The sequence below is a fragment of the Mauremys reevesii genome, linkage group 8 (assembly GCF_016161935.1).
Source record: "Mauremys reevesii isolate NIE-2019 linkage group 8, ASM1616193v1, whole genome shotgun sequence".
Taxonomy (NCBI): domain Eukaryota; kingdom Metazoa; phylum Chordata; order Testudines; family Geoemydidae; genus Mauremys; species Mauremys reevesii.
In genome coordinates, this window is record NC_052630.1 from 34,441,223 (window position 1) to 34,466,806 (window position 25,584).

At 48.9% G+C, this 25,584-nt stretch overlaps 1 protein-coding gene across 2 annotated transcripts; it reads right to left on the reverse strand.

Moving 5' to 3' along the window:
* Nucleotides 1-1,698: 1,698 nt before the first annotated feature.
* Nucleotides 1,699-24,712, reverse strand: STING1 (stimulator of interferon response cGAMP interactor 1). Of its 2 annotated transcripts, none has more exons than XM_039483250.1 (7): nucleotides 24,284-24,712; nucleotides 11,704-11,948; nucleotides 9,450-9,636; nucleotides 6,088-6,196; nucleotides 5,699-5,937; nucleotides 4,274-4,460; nucleotides 1,699-3,035 (listed from the first exon to the last, which is right to left on the reverse strand). In XM_039483250.1, the coding sequence occupies exons 2-7, from the start codon at nucleotides 11,946-11,948 to the stop codon at nucleotides 2,851-2,853; spliced, it is 1,152 nt and encodes a 383-aa protein (XP_039339184.1). In that variant the 5' UTR covers nucleotides 24,284-24,712; the 3' UTR covers nucleotides 1,699-2,850. The 2 variants fall into 2 exon arrangements, with proteins under 2 accessions (XP_039339184.1, XP_039339185.1); XM_039483251.1 differs by lacking the exon at nucleotides 24,284-24,712 and adding an exon at nucleotides 19,661-19,931.
* Nucleotides 24,713-25,584: the final 872 nt, after the last annotated feature.

Here is a 25,584-nt window from a genome sequence, read left to right on the forward strand (position 1 = left end):
CCCCTCTTTGAGAAAATATGGGAAGAAGAAAGTGATTCGCCCGACTGGAAGAGGGATATCTCATCAAAATCCCCAAGAAAGGGAGACAGCAACTGTGTGCCAACTATAGAGGAATCACACTCCTGTCGGTGCCAGGAAGGTCTTCAATGAAGGATGCGATCGATCCACTACGAGATGAACAGGCAGGTTTCCGGCAGAACAGATCATGCGCGGACCAGATAGCAACGAACTTTGTTGACTATGAGAAAGCTCGAGACCTCTCTCTGCTCCTTGGCACATGGGCATCCAGCAAGGGGGTGTCAACTGATCAAAATTTCACGACGGCATACACTGTAGAGAGAGTGATCCATGGAGGCAGCTCACAAACAGCCAGGGTGCGAACCCGAGTCAGACAAGGATGACACCCACAACAAGCGGGGAATGAATCAATGGTCATTTGTGACCCAGCTTGATGACCTGGACTTTGCCGACGACCTTGCACTCCTTTCGCACAGTAAACAGCAGATGCAAGAAGACCCAACGTAGTGGCAGCCACGTCATCACAGGTTGGCAGGATCAATCCATCAGCAAACGACCCAGTCACACTGAATGGAAGCCCCTGGAAGAAGTGCAGTCCTTCACCTGGTAGCATCATCATCACATCAGGGTGGGCACAGACGCAGACATCAAGTAAGGATTGGTAAGGGCAGAGCAGCCTTCTTACAGCTCAAGACATCTGAGCTCCAGAGAGCTGTCTTGAAACCTGGAGGACAACCAAAACAACCACCAGGAAGATCCAGACCTTCATTAATAGCTGCCTCAGAAGGATTCTCCAGATCCGCTGGCCAGACACCATCAGTAACATCCACCTCTTGGAGAGGACCCGTCAACTCCCAGAGAGGAAAGAAGAAGAAGGAGAAGGTGGGCTGGATAGGACATACACTACGCAAGCAGCCAACCAACATCACCAGACAGGCACTGCAGTGGAACCCCAAAAAGCGGAAAAGAGGGCCAAGAAAAACCTGGCGGCGCGACCTTTCAGGTTGATAGCAAAAATGGGCTATACCTGGAACCAGCTGTGTTGGCGGCCATACCCGGTTGGGGTGACGGGCATGAATGAATGAATGAATTCTCTTAAAACTAATTAATCAAATAGAAGTAAAGAAAGGGAAACTCATTTGTCCAGCTATCTGAAAGGAAAGGGGTGTTGTCCTTTTAAGGGCTCTCTTCAACAGGGGGGTAAAGGGAGAAAGGGATGGACAGGAAAACTTTGGATGCACGTTTTTTGTACTATAGCAATTAAAATTAAAATGTGTATTTTAGAGAAGGGTGGTCTTTTGAAGGATTTATTTAAAAAACTATATGTCTGAAGATCCAAGCATTTAAGGCTAAAGATGAATACTCAAATTTTGCATTTAAAAATCTATGCAAGGATTTTTTAGAGATCTGATTTTATAATCTTCACCAACTCACTAATGAAATATTTTTAAAGAAAATTTTAAACTAAGGTCTTGTAGACTAACATGTTCTGAGTAAATATTACAGTAATGCAGAACTGTTTTTGTCAGTAAATTCAGAAACTGACAGTATATACCTGGGGGTTGGCAAATGCCTGTTAAATGGCTTCATTACCACTTGAATGGCTCTTTAACAGTTTCAATGTTGTGCTAATATGTCTGGCAGGCTTTTTCACTTTTAAGTACTAGATCCCCTCAGGAGGAAGACTCACCAGGCTGCAGCAGCCAGCTGTGGTGGGAGCCTGCAGGAAGGGTCAGAACAGGGATAGGAAAAGGTGGAAGGGTGGACACTAAGACCCAGGGGTGCCCAAAATTTTCGGGTGCCCTACATAGCCGTGTATGCTGCATATGCCTAAGGACGGCCCTAACTGTCTTGGTCCTCTCTCTTTGTATGCTTGAAGCAGTAGCATAGCTGGGGGGGGGGGGGGGCAGGTGAAGCAGCAGCTTCCCCTCAGCACATTTTCCAAAAGCGGCGCCTTAGTTAGGGGTTACCATAGCACCAGCCATGGGGGGGGGGCACGGCCGGAGGAGTAGGGGGGGCGCAGCATGGCCGCAGCACGACCAGAGGAGCCATGTGGGGGGGGTGCAGCATGGCCAGAGGAGCCATGGGGGGTGCAGTGTGGCCGGAGGAGCCATGCGAGGGGCCGGGGCCGCGGGGGCGGCACGGCACGGCCGGAGGAGCCAACCAGGATGGCCCAGGGAACAGAAAGAGAAACAGAGCCCGGGCTCGTTCCCGCTCTCCTCTTTCAGCTCATTACTCCCCCTGCCCCCTGCTGCCCTAGTTGCAGGGTTATTTCAGGACACAGTCCGCCTCTCTCGCTTAGAAGCGCTGCTGAAGCCTGCCCGGTGTCTCCCGCACTCAGGCTGGCGTTGGCCAGGTGAGAGTTCCCCCTCCATGCTTCCTTAGGGGCTGCCCTTTCTCCTCAAGTCAATCTCCCCAGAGACCAGGGGGAGGCGGCGGAGGGCGGTGTGCACAGAAGTCTTTTCAAGCCAGCAATGAGGTGGGGGACGAGGCGGACGGAGCTGCCAGTCACCACAAGTGGTTCGGAAGCCCCTTGGGAGGGTGGGGGCCCGGGATGCTGCCGAGCGCTGCTCCGGGAGGTGGGTCCAAGACTCCAAGGGGGAGGCGGCGCGGCCGGAGGAGTGGGGGGGGGGGCGCATCATGGCCACAGCGTGGCCGGAGGAGCCAAAGAGGGGGGTGCAGAGTGGCCAGAGGAGGAGCCAAGGGAGGTGTGGCCAGAGGAAGAGCCAAGGCGGGGGGGGTGCCTTTTTTATGTTTGCTCCCCCTGCTCTTAGAACCTGGCTATGCCACTGGCTTGAAGAGGGAGTAACCTGCCAGTCCCACCCACACGTTTCAGAAGCCATCGCTCCGCAGAGGCCCGGGTAGCTCCGAGTCACTGATCAGGATATTGGGCTCTGTTGAGAGGAAGGTGGTGGACTCGTGATTCCCCTCACACATGGTGTATTCCTCCAGGTGCTGCTGTCTGATGTGCCTTAGGAGCTCCTTTGACAGGAAATGGCTGTCGTTGTCTCCCGACTCTGGAAAATAAAATAGAAAACAAACCCCACCGGCTTCAATGGGCTGGAATCCAAGGCAAGCTGAGTTTCCAGCAAGCACAGCCTCCAAACCCTTCAGCAAGAAGAGGTACCATTGCTGCCCATGCATCTCACACCTACTTGGTGGGGCACTCTGGTGCCTCTAGTGGCAGCCAGGCCACAGCTAGAGGTCCAGGAGTTTAGTACAATATGAGCTAACCTAAAATTTACAGGTTCAAGCCTTGCAGCTGCCAATGCAGCCAGGTGTCTGGCATTAGACTTGCTAATTGTTGGCAGAAAGGGTGAAATGTAAAGCTGTTTGGATGCTCTTCCAGCCAAACATTTTGGAGGGAGGGGAAAGAAAACACCTTTTGACCAAAATGAAAAATTTCTCTCTCCCCCGATCCAAAAGGTGGAAACATTTCATTTATCAATGGATTTCAAAAAGAAATTTTTGAATTTTGTTGGGAATTTTCATTTTGGTGGGAACTCCTGCCCCTGCCCCTCCCCCAGTTTTACATTTTTTCCCCTGTGGAAAACAGGGAAATACACACAAAAAAGCAAGAGAAAGTAGGGAAAAAAACCCCATTCTCACACTTTTTCAACTTTTCCCACCCTTTCTCCAGTAGAGAAAAGTGAGAGTGAGTGGGTGTGTTTTCCCCCCACCAAAACAAAACTAAAAAAACGGAAAATTTTCACTCACAATTTGAGCAAAATGAGAAATGTTCTTCTCCGAGTGTTTTTTCAGGAAGCCCTGCTGGGGTTTTGTCATCCAGTTCCAGCAAACTCAGGAGAAACAGGCAGAGGGCAAAACTGGCTAAATGGGGCTTTCCTACCGCACAGCATCAGTCACCTCTGAGGGATAGTGGCTGTGTTTTGGGATCCTCCCTGTCTTAGAGCCTGGGGAGGGGCATCAGGGACCCCATTAATCAGGAGGCCTTGCACACGAAAGGTCCCCAGTGCACTGCAGAAACCTCCCCATGGCCCAAGGGGCTGTGGTGTGAGAGGACCCAGCCCCCCATGCCACAGGAGCCCATGTGACTTATGATGGGGACCCTGAGCCCCTCTTACCCAGCACAGTGAACACCAGAGAGCACCAGAGAGATGATGGTATAATCCTGCTACCAACTGCCGTGCTGGGAGTGCGCCGGAGGCCACAGTAAGCTCCTGTGCCTGAGGATCAGGGTGTGGATAAGACCCCAGCACTTCTCCTCCCCTGGTGCAGTCCCCCAACTCCTCACCCTCATACACAATGAGCCGGTAGCAGCCCGCACATTCCTTGGAGTGCTGTAAGATCTCCCCCAAGGTCCTACAGAAGAGCTGGGCTTGCTCCAGGCGATCCTCCCTGCTGAAGGCGGCGCTTTCATCCTGGGACATAGCGTAGAGGGACTGCAGCGGGGGGGCGTATTCCACAATGCAGTAATTCAGCTAGAGAGACAAGAGAGGGAGAGACCTGGGCCTTGGCTAACCTTGCAAATTTGCAGCGCTGCAGCAGGGTGTGAAAACACACCCTCTCCAGCGCTGCAAATTGCGGCGCTGCAAAGCGCCAGTGTGGTCAAAGCCCCAGCGCTGGGAGCGCGGCTCCCAGCGCTGTACGTTATTCCCCACAGGGAGGTGGAGTACGGACAGCGCTGGGAGAGCTCTCTCCCAGCGCTGGCACTTTGACTACACTTAGCGGCAGCGCTTTGAAGTGCAAGTGTAGCCAAAGCCCAGGTCATTACCCCAGCAGTCCTGAGACCACGGCTAAGGCATCCCTCCCCAGGCGGCTGGCCCCCGGGAATCCCAGCGCTACTGGCTGAACCCTTTGGTGCCCCCTCCTATGCACAACACAGCAGCTGCCAGAGCTCTGCCAAGCAGGGTCAGACCTAGGCTTTTGGGGGCCCTGTGTGCCCATGCAAGGACCACCCCAGCTCTCTCCCCACTGGACCCTGGCCCTGGGCAGCCAAGAGACTCCTCACAGCTGCTTTCTCTGCCTGCTCACGAGCATGGGGGTGGCTCTGCCTCTACGCTGGGCAGCCGGACTGGTGCAGTCAGCGCTCTGCTGTCCAAGCAGGCAGGGGGACAAGGCACTTCAGTGTCTGCCATGGCCTGATAGTGCCAGTGACAAATGGGAACAGGGAGAGGGAATCAGGGATGGTGATCAAGCTGGCAGTGTGTATATTGGGGGATGGAGGGAGGCTGGAACAGGAAGGCCTTATCCTACTGCATGGGGGTATATGTCCAAGGCTGTTTTTGCTGTCAATACAACAGGGTCAGTGCAGCTCCTGGGTGTAGCTGGATTAATGCAGACAGGAGCCTTACTGTGTAGAGAGTTTGCATACAGCTAAGTAAACTGGGATTTTCCTGCAGAGGTTTATGGCTGCAAGGAAAGGCCTTGTGTGAATCCCAGGGCTGTGCAAAGGCATGTGCTTCTCTTCATCCCAACTGCTGGATGCTGTTCTGAACTGGCCCTTTGGAGGCTCTACAGCCCTATCTTGGAGCATGGCCATCTTTACACTATTCATGTCTCCTGGCTAGAGGTGGGGCCAAGCCAAAATCCAGCGCCTGAATTTCTCAACCCTTTGGGGAATTTGGATCCACAGCTAACTTTGTGTCCCAGGCCCGTCTCTGCTCACATCCGTCCTTCCCGTGGCCCTTCAGCTAGAGAAGCGTGATGATAAATGTACCTTATTGTCTTCACCCAAAATTGTATAGATGCTTTGTTTGTAGCTTCTCCATTTAGTGCCAGCACGGTCCAGCTGCAGCGCCGGGAGATCCTTCCAGTACTGAATGTGGCTGTCAGCCTTCTGCAGGTCATCGTATATCTCACAGCTCACCGGGAGAAGGATGTGCAATTTCCAGGTCTCCTTGCACTTCAGCACATTGTTATTGGCTCTGTTGAACTCACTGATCAAGTCTTTAAGGCCTTAGAGGAAGAGAACATGGAGCAGAGACAAATGAAGTCAGGGTAGCAGCTTTCTGACTGGCTCATTGGCTCCCCTTTAACGTGTGCAAAGGAGGAGTTTTATTACAAAGGATTTTGTATTCCCATACAAACAGGGAAACAACTACTTACGTGGCAGAACTAACTTTAAATACCCCACATAGTAAGACCAGGCTAGTCCATGTGCTACGTTGCGGTTGTTCTTTTCACAGATTTCAGACATTTCCACCGCAGAGGGACTCTACAGATTGAAGGAAGAAATGCCATAACTAAACCATCTCACAAGCTAAGCAGGATTTCTCCCACACCCACTGGTGACTGTGTCTCCTGCCGTCTCTCTGAATACACCTGAAAGCCAAGCAGCCATGCTTTCCCTTGCATGAGCCATACACTGCAGGTCTAGAACTCCTCAAAGAGTTTATAAACCCAACCCTACTCAACTCCCACAGCAGCCCTACGAGGCAGGTCAGTCATCATCTTCCCTTAACAGATGAGGAAAGGGCGGCCCACCAGGGTTAAGTGTCTTACCCCAACTCAAAGAGCAGGCCCGATTCTGACCACACACACGTGTAACTTCCAGGTCTGCTATACACCACTATGAGGCCTAAGGCTTCAGCGGCACAGTTGGGAATACAGCCCAGAAATCCAGCCTGCAAGTGCCCTGCTTCAGATGCTCAAAGCCACCTAAGTGTCTGACAATTTTAGTGTGGACCAGTGGCTGGAAACCCGTGCTGTCACACAGGTATGGCAGCTGAGCCACGTGATCTATTATCTGCACAGTCTACCTCTACAACCCATGAAATTACTGCATGCAAATTAGCTGTAGAATAAGGGCGGTGATTGGCTGAGTTACCTCTGATATCACCATGGCCTAGGACTCTTGGCATGGCATAGATACATGTCTTGCTGCAGCAGGGGTGAAATCTGAGAAGTCAAAATGGCCTAGAATTTAAAACTTGGATGGTAACTGACGGTGAATCCCAGTGACGATTGAACCTGGTGATATTCTAAACAAAAGAGCTCTCAACCATTTTTGTAGCTGTGTTCATCACTTCACCCTGACTCAACAGAGAGTCTAAATTTCAGCGTGACACAGAGGCTGGTGATAATCCCAGAATTGTATTATATAGATTAGGTGTTCAAACGCCTTAGGCATCCTAGATCCTCCTTTCACACCAAAATCCTCTCAGTTCAAAATTTCTGTAAGGGTCTCTATTTCTCACCATAGGCCAAACTCTGCTCTCAGTTCTAGTGGTGTCGTAGATTCCAAGGCCAGAAGGGACCATTGTGATCACTAATCTGACCTCCTGTATCGCATAGGCCAAAGAACTTCCCCAAAATAATTCCTAGAGCAGATCTTTTAGAAAGACACCCAGTCGTGGTTTACAAATTGCCAGTGATGGAGAATCCACCATGATCTTTGGTAAATTGTTCCAGTGGTTAATCACTCTCACCATTATAAATGTATGCTTTATTTCCAGTCTGAATTTGTCTAGCTTCAACCTCCAGCTATTAAATCTTCAGTCTAGCAGAGAAAACCATAAAGAAGAACCCATTATTAAATATTTGTTCCCCATGTAGATACTTATAGAGTGTAAACAACTCACCACTTAATCTTCTCTTTGCTAAAATAACTAGATTGAGCTTTCTGGAGTCTATCATCATAAGGCATGTTTTCTAATCTTTGAATCTGGAGTGTCAATTCAGAGTACCCCTAATGAAGTCATTAGAAATACCCTGGATTTACACTGGCGTTATCGAGAGCAGAGGGCAGCTTTGTAAGCCTGAAGCACTCCCATTAATTAACCCTTTGGAGACAGCAGCTAAATATACCTCTCTTCCCAAGCATTCACTTGAGTGCCAGGTTTAAAAATGCCAACATTCTAATGTAGCAGTTCTGCGGGTGCTGGAGATGGTACTGGAACCCTGGGGTGGTAGTTCTCATTAAAAGCTAGTTGAATTGAGTAGTTCGCTAGCTTCCCTACCGAGACGGATGGTGGCATCAGGACGATGATATCAAATATTAATGGGGTTGCACTAATGAAAATAATTTTGCTGCATCGTGGCTTCTAAAACCGTTCAGTTGGAAGAAGAGGAGCATGTGCAGACAAGGCAGGGTTCATCAGCCACAGCAAACATGGCGAGGTTCCATCTTAGAATCATGGAAATGCAGGGCTGGAAGGCAGGGCCGGCTTTAGCAAGTGTGGGGCCCGATTCGTGGGGCTTGTACTCACTGGGCGGCGCTCCAAGTCTTCAGCAGCACTTCGGAGAGCTGCGCTTCGGCTGGGGTAGCGGCTGCGGGGCTTGCCGTGCTCCGGCTAGGGTAGCAGGGCCATGGGACTTGCCGCGCTCCAGCCAGGGGAGCTGGGCCCCGGGGCTTGCCACGCTCCAGCCACGGGACTGGGGCGCGGGGCTTGCAGCGCTCCGGCCGCGGTAGCAGGGCTGCGGGATTGCTGGGCTCCAGCCGGGGTAGCGGGGCCGTGGGGCTTGTCACGCTCCGGCGGGGGTAGCGGGGCCGTGGGGCTTGCCACGTTCCAGCCAGGGGACTGGGGCCGCGGGGCTTGCAGCGCTCCGGCCGCGGTAGCGGGGCTGCGGGGTTGCTGGGCTCCAGCCGGGGTAGCGGGGCCGTGGGGCTTGCCATGCTCCGGCGGTGATGGGCATTCCACAACCTTCCTCGGAAGCCTGTTCCAGGGCTTAACTACCTTTAGAGTCAGAAAGCTTTTCCTAATATTTAACCTGAATCTCCCTTGCAACAGATTAAATGTCCCTAGGGATCAGAGATGGGCCTGACCTAGCAGCTCAGCTCTCCACCCTCTTTGTGATGCAGGATCGTTCCCTGAAGCATAATCCTCAGTGCTTGCCCCAGTCCAGATATAAAGGACCAAGGAATGTCTTCCACAGATATCTCTTCCTGAAGAAACATCTCCTATTATTACTAGTGGGAATGCTTACTAGCGCTGGTGATTTTTACAGCCCAGACAGGATGTACAGCCCCAGCACAGCCCCCTGCCACGTGAGCTATCTTCATTCTCAGTTTTCCTTGCTCAGCTTCATCCCACTTCTCCTAGTTTTTCCTGTAAGGCGATGAATGAAGCTAGACTGAGATGAACAATGCTCCAATCCATTCAGATCAGCCACCGCAGGGGGTCCCAATGAGTTCACAACATTGATTGAGAAACTGATTAGGTTCAGTTATTGCAATTCCCATGTGCAGCTGCAATGAAACACCTCGGGATGGGTCACCACTTGTGGGGAATTCAGGACCTTAAAGCATGAGTCCATGATGTGAACTAGAGAACCCAGGCTCCTTAGCCAAAGGGTGTAGCTAGAGGACTCAAAATGTTATATGTGGCCTGTCCACTAGTGGAGGGCAGAGCGCCACATAGCCTGGGTTACGCAGGCCTGGCCTACGCCTGCCAGGATCGCTGGCGATTTTCTGGGGAGCAGAGGGGTGTATTGCCAGGCTGCTGGAGATTGGGGTGTCCTGCCCTTACCTGAAGCCCAAAGGCGAAGCTGAGGAGCTGGCAGAGGCAGAGGAGGATGAGGTTGAGGAAGAGCTGCAGCCCAGTCTCGCCGAATAGAGCCATGTGGGCACAGACACTGATCAGCAGCAGGAGCATATGGCGGCGCAGACTCGGGCTCAGGCAGGCAACCACCACCCTCCACCAGCTGTTGCGGTATCTGAGGAAAAGGGAGACAAGGAGGCAGGGCTGTCAGTCTGCACCCTGCAGATAGGCGTGCGGAGGGGTTTCCAGACTCAGCACACCCCTGCCCTGAGGAGATGCCCCCACTGCATTGAAAAGAACATAAGAATGGCCATACTGGGTCAGATCAAAGGTCCATCTAGCCCAGTATCCTGTCTTCCAACAGTGACCAATGCCAGGTGCCCCAGAGGGAATGAACAGAACAGGTAATCATCAAGTGATCCATCCCCTGTCACCCATTCCCAGCTTCTGGCAAACAGAGGCTAGGGACACCATCCCTGTCCATCCTGGCTAATAGCCATTGATGGACCTATCCTCCATGAAGTTATCTCATTTTTTTTTGAACCCTGTTATAGTCTTGGCCTTCACAACATCCTCTGGCAACGAGTTCCACAGGTTGACTGTGCATTGTGTGAAAAGATATTTCCTTTTGTTTGTTTTAAATCTGCTGCCTATTAATTTCATTTGGTGACCCCTAGTTCTTGTGTTCTGAGGAGTAAATAACACTTCCTTATTCACTTTCTCCACACCAGTCATGATTTTATAGACCTCTATCATATCCCCCTTAGTCATCTCTTTTACAAGCTGAAAAGTCCCAATCTTATTAATCACTCCTCCTATGGAAGCCATTCCATACCCCTAATCATTTTTGTTGCTCTTTTTTTAACCTTTTCAAATTCCAATATATCTTTTTTGAGATGGGATGACCACATCTACACACAGTATACAAGATGTGGGCGTACCATGGATTTATATAGAGGCAATATGATATTTTCTGTCATATTATCTATTCCTTTCTTAATGATTCCTATCATTCTGTTTGCTGTTTTGACTGCTGCTGCACACTGAATGGATGTTTTCAGAGAACTATCCACAATGACTCCAAGATCTCTTTCTTGAGTGCTAACAGCTAATTTAGATCCCATCATATTGTATGTATAGTTGGGAATATATTTTCCAGCGTGCATTACTCTGCACTTTTCAACATTGAATTTCATCTGCCATTTTGTTGCCCAGTCACCCAGTTTTGTGAGATCCTTTTGTAGCTCTTCACAGTCTGCCTGTGATTTAATTATCTTGAGTAATTTTGTATCATCTGCAAATTTTGCCAGCTCACGGTTTACCCCTTGTTCCAGATCATTTACGAGTATGTTGAATAGGACAGGCCCAGTATAGACCACTGGGGGACATCACTATTTACCTCTCTCCATTCTCTTCCCTCCCCAGCCCAGGTGGTCCCTATAAAAGACTGTCCACATAGATGGGGACTCAGCCAGCAGGGAGCAGGTGGGCCCACTCTGGGGAAGTAACAGCTACGGCAGTGCCCGCCGCCTCCCCAACCAACACTGTAGAGCTTACTGGGGAAGGCAATCCAGCCCCAGTGTGGAGTGCCATTGCTGTAGAGCCTTCTGCACTGGAGGCCTTGGGTTTTGCCTCAGCCAGGGCAGGCCCAGGCAGCCTGACTCCATTGGGGTGACATGGCACCCAGGGACATCTGAGATCTGGTGGGTTTGGACGTGAACCTGCGCCAGAGACGAAGCAAACCCTGACCCCACATAGGACAACATGAGAGAACCCCCTCAGATGATGTCCTCCCACGTAGATCCCATGGGCTTTAATAGTGATCTACAAGTAGTGTGGGTAGATTAATAGGTGTGTGGGACGTAGGCATGGGACAGCCCTAAGTTGTGACTTAATAGTCATGCAGCTTCTTGCCTGGGCATTATGGGTAATGGGCAATCTGCAGAGTTGCTCCCAATAGTAAAGGCACAAGAGACTAGAGAGAGGGAGGGATTGAGCAGAGAAACCTGAGGGACATCAACAGAGAGGAGAGTGGGGCAGATGGGAAACCATCACTGAGCAGATTGCAAAGCCTATGCTTCTTTGTATTCCTTTACGGCTCCTGTATAGCTAGTAGGAACCATGCACCTACGTTCACCCGCCTTCCTCACAGGGATTAGTTCTCTTACTTTCTTTCCTGGACCATTTACAAGTGCCAGCCTGAGCATGCCTCTCAAGAGCAGAGAGCTGTAAACTCAGTCACCTGGATTGCATGTGCCAAATCTCTTCCATGAAGTTGCAAACCCCTCTGAGCAGAGCTCCGATCTGCAGGGCCGCGAAGTAGAAGGTGATGTACTCTGCGGGATGATGCCAGGACTGCTCCATGTGATACAAGGCAAAGATGCAGAGAACGATGAAGCCCCAGGTTGCGTAGTGAGCCCTTCCTTCCCGAGGTTTGGGGATGATCGGGGAAGTTTGGACACTGGGTCTTTCCGTTTCATGAGACATCTGCAGCAAACAGACACACCCAGACATCTTAAACACTGATAAAAACAACAGCCCAGAGGACAGTCCCAGACATTGTTAAAAAGCAGCTAGGGATGAGGCAAAGGGACAGGCACAATAAATAAGATCTTGGATTTTTAGAGTGTCGTGAAGAATCCCAAAGCACTTCATAAACCTATACAATTTATGCACTGATCACTGACATGAAGCCACCTCTGGGGTGGTTTAGCCCTGCATGTTACAGGGCACTGCTCTGAAATGGTTCTTTCCAAGGGACCGTGGCATTGGGGCTGGTGAAGCAACAGGGACATGGGCAATCAGGCTGAACACAGGGCAGATCCAATGGCCCCAAATCCTGGTGGGGGGATGGGCGGAGAAGGTGCAGCAAGAGGTGACTGCTAACCCAGCCTAGCCTGGATGGGCAGGTGCCCTCCATCCCAACTGTGTCCTACCCACACTACTTGTAGATCCCCTGTGCAAATCTCTCTCATGCACACTTCCCACAAAGGGCTGGAATTTGGCCTACGTGCACTGATTCGGTGGGGTAGTTAGTCAGTCATCTTCCCCACAAGGGCTCAAAAATGGCCCTTAAAATGCAAGCTGTGACCTTTGAAAATCTAACCTCAAAGCTTTCTGAGGGTCATCTCTTTCCTGCTTCAGGAGCTCTTTAAGGCCAAGTGACCCTCTGTTACCGTGGTGAGAGAGGATCAGACTGAAGGGAGCTTGTTATGGCTTTAGAGAATTTGTGACCAGCTAGCCATTTCATGAGACTCTGGGCCAGATCCTCAGGACTAGCCTTTGGGTGCTTGATGTCATGGGGGGGAGGGGAGAGGAAATAAGGTGGCACAAAGATGCCTCTAAACCACCTTTGCAGCTCCTTGATCCTGTGGCTGCTGAGACTGGTCTTGTCCCAAGGAACAACTTAGAGCAGCCTCGGGGATTCTCTACATTGTGCTGGCTGCCAATGGCCCCAAGGGACCATTCTTGCAGCTGAGGAGTCCCAGGACAGGGAGACACCCATTGCCCCAGATGTGCACCCAAGACTGGGAGGAGAGGTGGCTTGAAGATGCTAAGTTGGCTCTATGCCAGCCCAAGGAGAGATTTACAGAGGAATAAATTAATGAGAACCTCCATCATCTTCCTCAAACACCAGCAGGCAGCAAGCAGCTGCCACAGAATTTTGCAGTGTTCCCAGGCAAGCAGCACTGAAGGGGCTAGACCAATATCTTGAACCTTAGGTTCCTTTCCGATCTGCATGAACTCACTCAGGATCCCATGGGGGAAATAGCAGCCTCGTTTGGGCCCCTCTGAGCTAGGGGTCTCTGAAAAGACCAAATGCCAAAGCATTTGGTGAGGTCTATTGTATTAATTTAGATGGTCTATATGGCCCAAAGGTGTTAATATCACCCCGTCACTGTTTAACATTAAACAGTGTTAAGCAAGTGGTATACAGAGACATTACTTTGCTTAGTATCATAGCAAACACCATTCAAGAGCTTGCTAACCTTTTATTAAAAATATAGAAAAGAAGGAAAAACAGTTAAAGCATTTTAAATACAGAGTAGTAAGTAAAATTTATTTCAGCAACTGTTTTCTTTTTTCTTATCTGGAGAGAGATTTTAGAAGGAAGAGAAAAAGTTAGTTGAGATGGGTTGGAGCCGTCATTGTTGCTGTTCCTGTTGAAGTCGAGTCCTGTTTCCTAGAAAACAAAACACGATGAAGACACACAAAGGGGTCAGAAAAGAACAGCAAAGGTAGAAAATGCAGCTTCTGGCTCTTTGGGATTGATATTTTTTACAAAAATTACAAAAAAAAGTTTGGTGTTGCAATAGCTTTTGGTGGTTTGAGATTTAATGTATAGTTAATGCGGTAGCAGCTTTTAATTAAGTTGGCATTTTAGTAAAAGATTGCTTTAGCAATCTAACAATTTAAAATATTATTTTCCTATTTTTCCTTTTCTAAAATACTTTTACATTAAACCTTTAAAGTTTTTACTATTTATAAAAACTACAAACCCTAAAATAAAGGGGGGAAAAAACAAAACAAAACAAAACATTTGTTAAAAAAATGTAAAAGAATTTATAACTTAAAAAAAAACCTTTTAAAAAACAAAAGCATTAATGGTTGGCTTTGCAAACTAGAATAACACATGTAAAATTTTAAAACAAATTTTTGTTTTAAATCATCTTTAAAAACCAATTGCTTGTTTGCTAAGATATTAGCTACTGGATATGTATTAACCCTTTAGGCCCCATCTTGGGTGCCAAAACTGTTGCACTAATTTAGATGGACTGTATAGGCCAGGGGTGGGCAACCTTTCAGAAGGGGTGTGCCGAGTCTTCATTTATTCACTCTAATTTAAGGTTTTGCGTGCCAGTAATACATCTTAATGTTTTTAGAAGGTCCCTTTCTATAAATCTATAATATATAACTAAACTATTGTTGTATGTAACATAAATAAGGTTTTAAAAATGTTTAAGAAGCTTCATTTAAAATTAAATTAAAATGCAGAGCCCCCCGGACTGGTGGCCAGACCAGGGCAGTGTGAGTGCCACTGAAAATCAGTTTGTGTGCTGCCTTCAGAACACGTGCCATAGGTTGCCTACCCCTGGTATAGGCCAAAGGAGTGAATGTAAAACTCTCACTGTTTAACGTTAAACAAGGTTTTGGGTTGGGTATACAGAGACTTTAGCTTGCTTAGTGCTGTGGCAAACAGACCATTAAAAATCATTTTAACCTTCTGTCATAGGTTTCACCCCCACTCTGGACTTTAGAGTACAGATATAAGGACCTGCATATGAACCTCCTAAGCTTAATTACCAGCTTAGATCTGGTTTTGCTGCCACCATCCAAATATTTGAGTCATATGGAAAACTCTGTCTTCCCCCCCAAAACCTTCCCCTCCCTGGGTAGCCTTGAGAGACTCCTCCACCAATTCCCTGGTGAACACTGATCCAAACCCCTTGGATCTTAAAACAAGGAAGAATTACTCCTTCCCCCTCCCTTTTCCCCTCCACCAATCCCTGGTGAGTCCAGATCCAATCCCCTTGGATCTAAAAAATAACGGGAAAAAAATCAATCAGGTTCTTAAAAAAGAAGGCTTTTAATTAAAGAAAAGAAAGGTAAAAGAAAGAAGCCCCCCCTGGGAGATAGCATACAAGCTGATCTCACAGACAACAGATTTAAAACACAGGATGTTCCCCTGGGAAAAATCCTTAGTACACACAAGAATACTCAAATTTGATTATTCCCCTAATTGCACAAAGACAAGTTACAAAAGAAAATAAACATAAACCTATTTATTCTTTTCTAAAACTTATTACTCTGATAAGAGGCTGGTTCCTTGATCTTTTTTACTCCAACTGAAACTGAAACTGACTCTAAACAAAGGAAACTTCCCTCCTTCCTTTTGAAATATCTTGTTCCCCCATTGGTTCCTCTGGTCAGGTGTCAGCTAGGCTAGGTGAACTTCTTAACCCTTTACAGGTAAAAGAGGCATTAACCCTTAACTATCTGTTTATGACACCTTCTATTAAAATACAGAAAAGAAGGAAAAACAGCTAATACTTTACATTTCAAATGCTTTAAGACAGACTTATTTTAACTCTTTTTTTGTATTTTAGCTGGAGAGAGGTTTTTAGATGGGAAAAAAAACCCTGTTTGACAGTTTTTAAATGGTGTTAAATATAATAGGGTTTTTTGGGGTGGAGAAAAGAAGTTAGTTGAAATGGACTCAAGCTGTCATTGCAATAGCTGTTGAAATCCAATTCCATTTCCTAGAAGACAAGACAAAGATACACAAAGGGGACAGAACAGAGCACCAAAGATCAAAAATGGCGCTTCTGTCTCTGATTTTTACTTGCAACTTTTACTGCTAGAGAAACACAGGCAGTTTTATTAGCTACTTTGGGACTCAGGAAACTTGTACCAGTGTTGGGCTGTTTAGGGCATTGCACTTGGCTGCCTTGGTTTGATCACAGGGTACGGCTGTGTTGTAAAATGTACACGTTTGGCTGTCTAAGCCAGACTCTGGTTAGACAGAAGGAAAAGTGTGGAAGGAAAAGGACACATTGGAGGGGAGGGGCAGGGAAAAAGCCTCACAATGGCATTTGGCTTGGTTTCTTTGGCTTGGTCAGGAAATGTTTTAAGCTTAGGATGACAAGGACCCAGGGTCCAGGACAAGGCAGGGGTGACAGCCATGAAGGTGAAGCTCGTGTAACACCGACAGACCCCGGTCATCAGCAGCTCTTTCTCTCAGCCACTAGATGGGACAGAACACCACACTCCGGAGGTGTTTGGGTTACACTCCTCCAGCAGTCAGTTTTTCTTTTTCTTTAAGTCTTGTTCTTTAAGAACCCAAAATGCGAGTAAGGAGTGGAATAGCTCCTCCCGCAGAAGCGGCAGAAGGTCCCTAACAGTGGGGGGAGGCCCCACCCCATCCTTCCACCCAAGACCCCACCCCCGATTGCTCTTCTCCATCCACCCCCTGTCCCATCACTTGCCCTTATGGCTGGGAAAAAGTGGGAGGGCTATGGCCTCCTGGCTCCCCCATTCCCATGGGCGACAGGTTTATAGAAATTTTGGTGGTGCCCAGAACCCACCCCCGCCCAAACTCTGCCCCCCACCTGCCCAAGGCTCTGGGATGGAGTTTGGGGTGGGGGAGGAGGTCTGGGGTGCAGGAGGGGTGCAGGGTGCAGGCCCTGGGAGGGAGTTTGGGGATGGGAGGGGGTGTGTAGGGAGGGGGTGCAGGCTCTGGGAGGGAGGTTGGGGGAGGGAGGGGGTTTGGGGTGGGGCTGGGTTTGGGGTGGGGCTCAGGGCTATGGAAGAGGGGGGGGGTGTGGAGTGAGGGCTGTGGGGTGGGGATGAGGGGTTGATGAGGCAGGTTGGGGCAGACGGTTATGATGCGGGGGGATAAGGGCTCTGAATGGGGCTGGGGATGAGGGGTTTGGGGTGTGGGAGGGGCTCAGGGCGAGGGTAGGGGTGTAGGGTGTGAGGGCTCTGGCTGGGGCTGGAGGTGACAGGTTTAGATAAAAATAAATAATGGGAGATATACCAATCTTCTAGAACTGAAAGGGACCTTGAAAGGTCATTGAGTCCAGCCCCCTGCCTTCACTAGCAGGACCAATTTTTGCCCCAGATCCCTAAGTGGCCCCCTCAAGGATTGAGCTCACAACCCTGGGTTTAGCAAGTCAATGCTCAAACCACTGAGCTATCCCTCCCCTGTTCAAGGTGTGGGAGGGGGCTCAGGGCTATGGCAGAGGGTTGGGGTGTGGAGTGAGGGCTGTGGGGTGGGGCTGGGGATGAGGAGTTCATGATGCAGGAGGGGGCTCAGGGTTGGGGCAGACAGTTAGGGTGCAGGGGGATGAGGGCTCTGGCTGGGGCTGGGGATAAGGTGTTTGGGGTGTTGGAGGGGCTCAGGGCTAGCGTAGAGGGTTGAGGGTGCGGTGGGGGTGAAAGCTCTGGCTGGGGGTATGGGCTCTCGGGTGGGGCAGGGCTGGGGATGAGTTTGGGGTGCAGACAGGCTGCTCCGGGACAGGGACCAGAGAGAAGGACTCCCCCCCAGCCCTTTCCCTGCCGGCAGCAGCGAGCTCTGGGGGAGGAGCCCCCCTTTCCTGCTGTAAAAGTAGAATGAATTATATTGTAAAAATAAGAATGGATTAAAGAAATGCTGTATGGACCTTTAAGCAGAAATAAATGTTGAAATACAGGTTTCAGGAAAAGAAACCTTAAGGCATAAACAATGAGCCCACTTAAGCTAATGGTGAAACATTAACCAGAGATTGGTAAAAGTTAGTAAGGAAATTAACTTTGCATGTCTAGCCTCTGGTAAACTTGTCAGATTCTGCTTCCTTTGTTATCTTGTTAAGTTCATGCCCTTTTATCTGTATAAATAAGATAGTTTGTGTCTTGCATGATGCTCACATTGTCTGGATGTTATTAGCAGAGCGCTGTGCTAATAGAACAGAGTGGTCTGACAAACTGTGAGTCCTGAGTCTAACTTTGACACCTCTCCCGCAGCAGCACACTCACCGCCACCACTGTCACTGCATGTGCTCCTAGGGCCCCTCTCAGGTCCAGGAATCTCCCCCACCTCCCCCGTGGTGGGTGCCGGGGGGGTGCTGTGTGCGCCTCCTCCCTGCTGTTGCCCCTGATTGTAGCCTCACTGGGGGTGAGGGATGGGGCTGCCTCCTTGCCCAGCATGGGGCAGGAGTAGTGACTGTGGGTAGGGGATCCTGTGCTGCTGGAGGGTCCTGCTGGAAAAGGGAAGGGTCTGAGGGGGAAGGGCAGGCTCAGTCTGCCCTGGCAGTTGATATGGGCGGCCCTAGGACCCTGCGGCAGCAGTTGCTGCAGGGAGGCAGCATGGAGCTGCACGGAAGAGGCAGGGACGCTCTGCTCCCTCCGGGGCCCAGGGACATGCACAGGGCCAGCAAAGGGGGGCCGGGGGACACTTGGGGGAGGTGCAGGGGGGCAGCAGGTAGGGCTGGGCGGGGGGAGACCCGGCTCCAAACATTGGTGGAGCTGGGCCTCTGGGCTCTGAATATTGCTGGTGCCCGGGCACCATGTGGGTATATAACTCCCCGCCCATGCCCTTTCCAGCACCCTTGCCCTCCCCTCATTATTTTGTCCGCCAATTACAGTAGCCCTAATTTCTGATTTTGGTTCACTGCTTGCTGGTTTTACACTTTTTTTGTTTAACAAACACAATTTTAAGTTATATTTGTGCTTAGTTATATTAGTAGCCTTTTCGTTTGGACTGATTTCGTTTTTGTGTGTTCCTTGTGCAACTTCTCCCATTTACACTTCTCATTACAGGGTATTGTGACATTGTATGAATTTACATATGGTTTTTACTGTTGAGCTCACAATTAAGTTAAATTTCTAGGCCCAATTATTACAACATAGTCCCCTTTTTTAATTAATCAGTTCCCCATAGGATCAGACCTCTGATTTGGTTCATAACACCACAATTATAAACAAAAACCTTATTTTAGTTTAAGCCCATAGAAAAACTACACGCCTACCCCAATATAACGCTGTCCTCAGGAGCCAAAAAGATCTTACCACGTTTTATCGAACTTGCTTTGATCTGCCGCAGTGCGCAGCCCCGCCCCCCTGGAGTGCTGTTTTACCGTGTTATATCCGAATTCGAGTTATATCAGGTCGAGTTATATCGGGGTAGAGGTGTATTTGGTTGTACTTTAAGGTTTGCACATTTTTTATTTTAAAATTGGGATTTACAAATTGTATTTGATTAGCTGTTATAAAAATATAGTTACACTTTTTAGCTGTTAATAAAGCTAAAATCTTATTTAACCCTTCTGCTGGGTGGAGTCGGCAGCAAGAAGGGCTGCGTTCAATATCAAGGGGTTCCTCTTAACACAACACAGAACTGGTTGAAGCCCCCACCTAGTAATCTGGGAAAATTTACCACCACCCCAGAGTGCCTTTAAGAGCCAATACTTCCCCTCTCACGAGCACTGAGTGTGTGTATTACAAAAGAGAACTTTCATGAAAAGGAAAAGGGAACCAAGCATTAGTTTGGGAAAATACAACCACCACATTCACCAGCACCCAACCCTAAACGAACCCAACCTCACAGCAGATTAGGCAGTGTCCTCTGCCTCAGTTTCCCACCTTGCGGAGGGAAAGTCCTACAAATAAATGTCCCTTTAACACATCACCTCCTTTCCCCCCCCCCCCTGCACCCTACTCACAGTTGGCTGTCTTTGGTTAGCAAAGACCCAGAGTTCAGAGGTGGGTTCACCTCTCACCCCAGAAAGTGGGGAGAGGCACCAAGCAATGTATGCAGTCACTGTGCGCCCTGTAACTGGCTGTTTGCTGTTGCCTCTGCTGCCACTGCTTTACTCATGCAATAAGAAGAACATTGCATTCCCCGGCTCTCAATACTGAAGTGATCTGTAACCCAGCACCAGCCAAAAGGGATCATTTTGGCAAAGCAGATCCATCATCATGCTGCATGCCTAGGCAGAGTAGGCATGACTATGCAAAGTCAGGCTGTTCCTGAAGTGTCTTCCCCCAGCTCATCACTAGATGTCAAGGAGAGCTCATTCACACCCTGCTTACACTTACAACTTATTTTATTTGTAGCTAAAACAAAGCCCTGGCTGTTGTTATGTTTGTAAGATGTTTAATAACAAACTAGTTTTTATTATTTTTTGTCTGTGCACTTAGAATGGATAAAGATGGAAAAAGATTTTTCTTTTTTGATGCTGATACATTTAAAGCTACACATTTATATTTCATGCACTTGTGGTTAGATTTGCTTATTTGGAGAAAAAGCTTTAGTGTTGATGGTGTTTTTACCCAAATGTGTTGCTTTTAAAAAGGTAGCAGCAAAATTATGTTTTTTGGAATTATGTTTGTATTTGTGAGCTATTTGTAACAACTAAAGGCAGTCAAAGTTTGAATCAGAGCTGTCAATCACAGTTAATTCAAGCAATTAACTCAAAACAAATTAACTCAATTAAAAAATTAATCACGATTAATCACAATTTTAATCTCACTGTTGAACAATAATAGAATACTAATTAAAATTTATTATAAATATTTTGGATTTTATTTACATTTTCAAATACACCTCTACTCCAATATAATGCAACCCAGTATAACACAAATTTGGATATAACGCAGTAAAACAGCGATCTTGGGGGCGGCGCTGCACGCTCCAGCGGATCAGCGCGTCAGCATGTCTGGCTCTGACACGCTGCTCTCAGTGGCATGTTAAGGGTGCCAGGCTGGGGCTGAGGGGTTGTATATGGGGCTGGGGGGCATCTCGGGGCGGTCAGGGGACAGGGAGCAGGGGGGTTGGATGGTTCAGAGGTTCTGGGGGCGGAGTGGTCAGGGGATGGGGAACGGGAGCGTTGGATAGGGCGTGGGAGTTCTGGGGGTGATTAGGGATGGGGAGGGGTCTCTGGAGGGGGCAGTCAGGGGACAAGGAGTAGGGGGGCTTAGGCAGGGGGTGGTGTCTTGGGAGGGGTGGTTGGGATGGGTGGTCTCTGGAGGGGGTAGTCAGGGGACAAGGAGTGGGGGGCTTGGATGGGTCGGGGGTTCTGAGGGGTCAGTCAGGGGGTGGGAAGTAGGTGGGGGTCGGGGCAGGCATGTTTGCTGACTATTAATAATGGAAATGCTCAAGGCCAAAGCAAGTTCAATATAATGCGGTTTCACCTATAACGTGGTAAGATTTTTTGGCTCCCAAGGACAGCGTTATATCGGGGTAGAGGTGTATATTGATTTCTATTACAACACATAATACAGTGTATAGTGCTCACTTTATTATTTTTATTACATATATTTGCACTGTAAAAAAACCCTAAAGAAATAGTATTTTTCAGTTCACCTCATTCAAGTACTGTAGTGCAATCTCTTCATTGTGAAAGTGCAACTTACAAATGTAGAATTATTTTTTTTTACATAACTGCATTCAAAAACAAAACAATGTAAAACTTTAGAGCCTACATGTCCACTCAGTCCTACTTCTTGCTCAGAGAATCACTCAGACAAACAAGTTTGTTTACATTTACAGGAGATAATGCTGCCCACTATTTATTTACAATGTCACCTGAAAGTGAGAACAGGTGTTTGCGTGGCACTGTAGTAGACTGGGTTGCAAGGTATTTACATGCCAGATGTGTTAAACATTCATATGCCCCTTAGAGCAATCTACATGTTGAAGCATGATCTCTTTCTCACAATCACCTGGGACCATTTGCTGGGGTCTCAGAGAACTGGCCTTCTTGGTTTTGCTCCCATCTATCAGAATCCTCTTTTTTGCAGCACACAGCAGAGAGAGAGGCTGGTCCAATGGATAGAGAGCTAGCCCTGAGAGACTTGGATTCTACTTCCCACGTGGACTTCCTGTATGGCCTCAGGCCAGTACCTTAAGGACAGAGTTTCAAAGCTTTTTAGGCACCCAAAGATGCAGCTAGGCATCTAGTGGGCTTTACAAAGCACCTAACCTTCCAGGTGCCTTTGAAAATCCCATTAGGTTCCGAAATACCTTTGAAAATCTGGCCCTTAGACTCTCTGTGCCTCAGTACTCCATCTGTACAATGGGGATAAGAGCACTGCTCTACCTCACTGAGGGACTGTGAGGAGAAATAGGTTAGACATTCTCATGCATCTGATGAAGTGGGTATTCACCCACAAAAACTTATGCTCCAATACGTCTGTTAGTCTATAAGGTGCCACAGGACTCTTTGTCGCTTTTTAGGTTAGACATTGTGAGGCGCTCAGATACTGTGGTGATGGTGCCACATGCTATCCCTTCCCTTGGTTTTGGCCCCTTCTTTTCACCTATCCCCCTCACATTTCCCTCTTTTCTTAATGTAATCTTGGCTGTATGTCTTCTGAATCCCCTGTGTTCTGTCTTAAAGCACCTCCCCTCCCCCCCCCCCCCCAGGCATTTCTGTTTTACAGGCTCATCTAAGGACTTCCAGATCCTTAATTTAATTAACAGCCCTTTCTTATCTGAGTATCAGAGGGGTAGCCGTGTTAGTCTGGATCTGTAAAAAGCAGCAAAGAGTCCTGTGGCACCTTATAGACTAACAGATGTATTGCAGCATGCATCTGACCAAGTGGGTATTCACCCACGAAAGCTTATGCTTATTCTTATCTGAATCACTCTGCCTGTTTGTAAATGAAAGACTGACTCCCTGCCCTAGGGGCACAACCTGGAAGCCCCACCTCCCTGCAGAACTCACATTACACATATGCGTCAGAATAGAAAGAGGAGCTCTGTGGGATAGCTGCCCAGAGTGCACCGCTCTGCAAGTGCTTAGGGTGACCAGATGTCCCGATTTTATAGGGACAGTCCTGATTTTGGGGTCTTTTTCTTATATAGGCTCCTATTACCCCCCACCCCATCCCGATTTTTCACATTTGCTGTCTGTGAAAAGTGCTGCAAGTGTGAACACGCTATTGTGCAGGCAGCTGTCAGTCTGAACACACAACAGCGGTTTCCCTTCAGCACTCTCTAAGCAGCACTGTAACTGCTAGCGCTGTTACTTTGCCAGTGTAGATGTGCCCTCAGTTAAGAGCTCTGCCTGGGGCTAGGACATATGCCAAAACTGAGGGGAGGGGGGCAGAAGTCCTCCACCCCCTTTAAATGGTACCCCTGACACCGGCGGCCAAGCCATGGCCCTGCCCCCATGCCGCCCCTGCCCTTGCACTACCCCTTCCCCCGAGGCCCCGCTCCTATGCCGCCCCTTCCCCCCAGGATCCCCCCATTTCGGCACCCCTGGCCTAGGGTCACAGAGGAAATTGGGGAGCAAGGAGATAAACCCAGGTCTTCCAAGTGCTAGGCTAGTGCAGACCTCAATTCCTAGCTATCTACTGAGCCTTCCCCCCCACAAAGAGTGGCAATTGTACTTGCAGCACTGGCCATGCCCTGATGTCCCAGGCTGGGTCCTGTCTGTCTGGGTTTGGTACTAGTGCCCGTCACCATAGCATCAGAGTGTCCTCATGTTAGACTGACAATGGCCAGAAGCTAGGCTAGTGCACCTCCTCACCCTAGCTATCTACTGAGCCTTCCCCCCCACAAAGAGTGGCAATTGTACTTGCAGCACTGGCCATGCCCTGATGTCCCAGGCTGGGTCCTGTCTGTCTGGGTTTGGTACTAGTGCCCGTCACCATAGCATCAGAGTGTCCCTCATGTTAGACTGACAATGGCCAGGGACTTAGTGACCGTATAGAGAGCTCTGCTTGGGGGGCAGGAAGAGAGGGGGAGTACCGGCCAACAGCTGTGGGAGGAAACCTGTGTCACCTACAAGGTCCAGCAGGGCTAATGGGAGATGGTCAGACTCTGGGTGAGTCTAAACTCCTCAGGTCTTCCAGTGCCAAGCGGGCCGCGTGGGATGCGGTTCTGTCAGAAGGGAGACTGCCACTCCAGTGGGCTCACATGACAACATTCTGGGGAGCAGTTTAAGAGAGAGAACCTCCCTCCACCAGACACCTCCCAACCCTATTCCCCACCTCCGCCTCCCAGGCCAGCACGGACTGATCAGTCCATAGGCGGAGAACGACTGCCAGTGGGATCACAGAGCCATGGGCCTCCAAAGGCCCAGCTACCTCCAGCTTCCAAAGCGCCAGTGAATAAGAACAAGGCAGAGGCAGCATCAGGGCCGTCTCGACGCACCAGCGTGCTTGGGGCGGCACTTTTCAAGGAGCGGCACTCTTTTTTTCTTTGCTTGGGGCGGCAAAAAACCTGGAGCTGGCCCTGGGCAGGGTTCAAGCTGTCTGTCAGCATTAGGTCTGGCCCAGCTACCCAGGCACTGGAGGGAGGGAGCTGCTCTGCACCTAATGGGGAATGCTGTGCTCACCTGTGCAATTAACAGCCCGTGGTTCTTGAAGCTGCTCTGATGTCTCCTGTTCTGGTGGTTTGCTCCACGCCCCGGCACACACACTTGCAGCTAGTGCTTTCCGAGGCAGGTCGAGAGTAGAAATTGGAACCCGTCGCTCTGCCACACGACAACTGAAATCTTTGCGTGAAGATACCCACGGTGGAGGTTTGTGGAAACTCATTCAGAGTCTGATGATTCATTGAGAAGAGAAGCCCAGAAAATGAAAATGAAACCAGCAGCCTGCATGCAATTAATCCCTTACAGTCCTCCCACCGAGGCTGAGCACTCTCATGTTCTGTGGTCACACAGGAATCTGCAGCGCAGGGGCTGGGTTCTTTGCAAAGCTGAGTGGGAAGCTGCAGGTGTCTCTGATATAAACTGATACTGTCCATTCCTAGAAGAGGCTGCATCTCAGCCCTTGCATCAGCCACAGGCTGTACCCTGATATTTTTTTTTTTTTAAAAAGGGGAAGTCAAACAGGGCTGGAACTTGTCGAGATCAGCAGTTTGCGTAGGAGGAGTTTAACATCTGGCAGAAAATGCACCGATAATTAGGAGTATTTATAAGAAAATGGTGTCACATGTATGGGTGCCCAGCCACCCCACCCCACCCCACACAGTCACGTGTTGCTGTGAAAGCAACAAAGAATCCTGTGGCACCTTATAGACTAACAGACGTTAGTCTGTTAGCAACAGACAACAGACGTCAATCACATATCACAGACAAACAAACACTAGAACTAGAGCAAGTCCCAGAGACGAAGTCACCAGAGGCCATGGGGTTTTAAAAAGTTCATATAGTGCCACAATCTTTTAATGGAATAAATTAGCATATTCCAAAGTGTGTGGTATCCCCACATCCCAGGATGGGAGGGAGAGGACAACTGCCTGGCTGACGTGGCCTGTGCAGACCTCTGAATAGTTCTAAATCTAAACTTTCACTTTAAGAAAGTAAGGCCAAGATCCTCAAAGGTATTTAAGTGCCTAACTCCCGTTGAAATCAATGGCAGTTAGGGGTCTAGATAGCTTTGAAGATGTGGGCTTGAAGTCACTAGCAGTTAATGAGCTGAGTGTAATTAATGCAATACCAGCTGTTTGAGTTTGCAGAGAGTCTGAAACAGTAGCTTCATGCTATGAAAGGCTCCATTCATTTCAATAGGTGCTACGTCAAATGCCAGTGATGGTATTTTAAGTGCCAACATTGTTAACTATTTCACTGCCAATCAAAGCAGAAGGGAAAGGAGAAGTACACCTCTACCCCGATATAACGCTGTCCTTGGG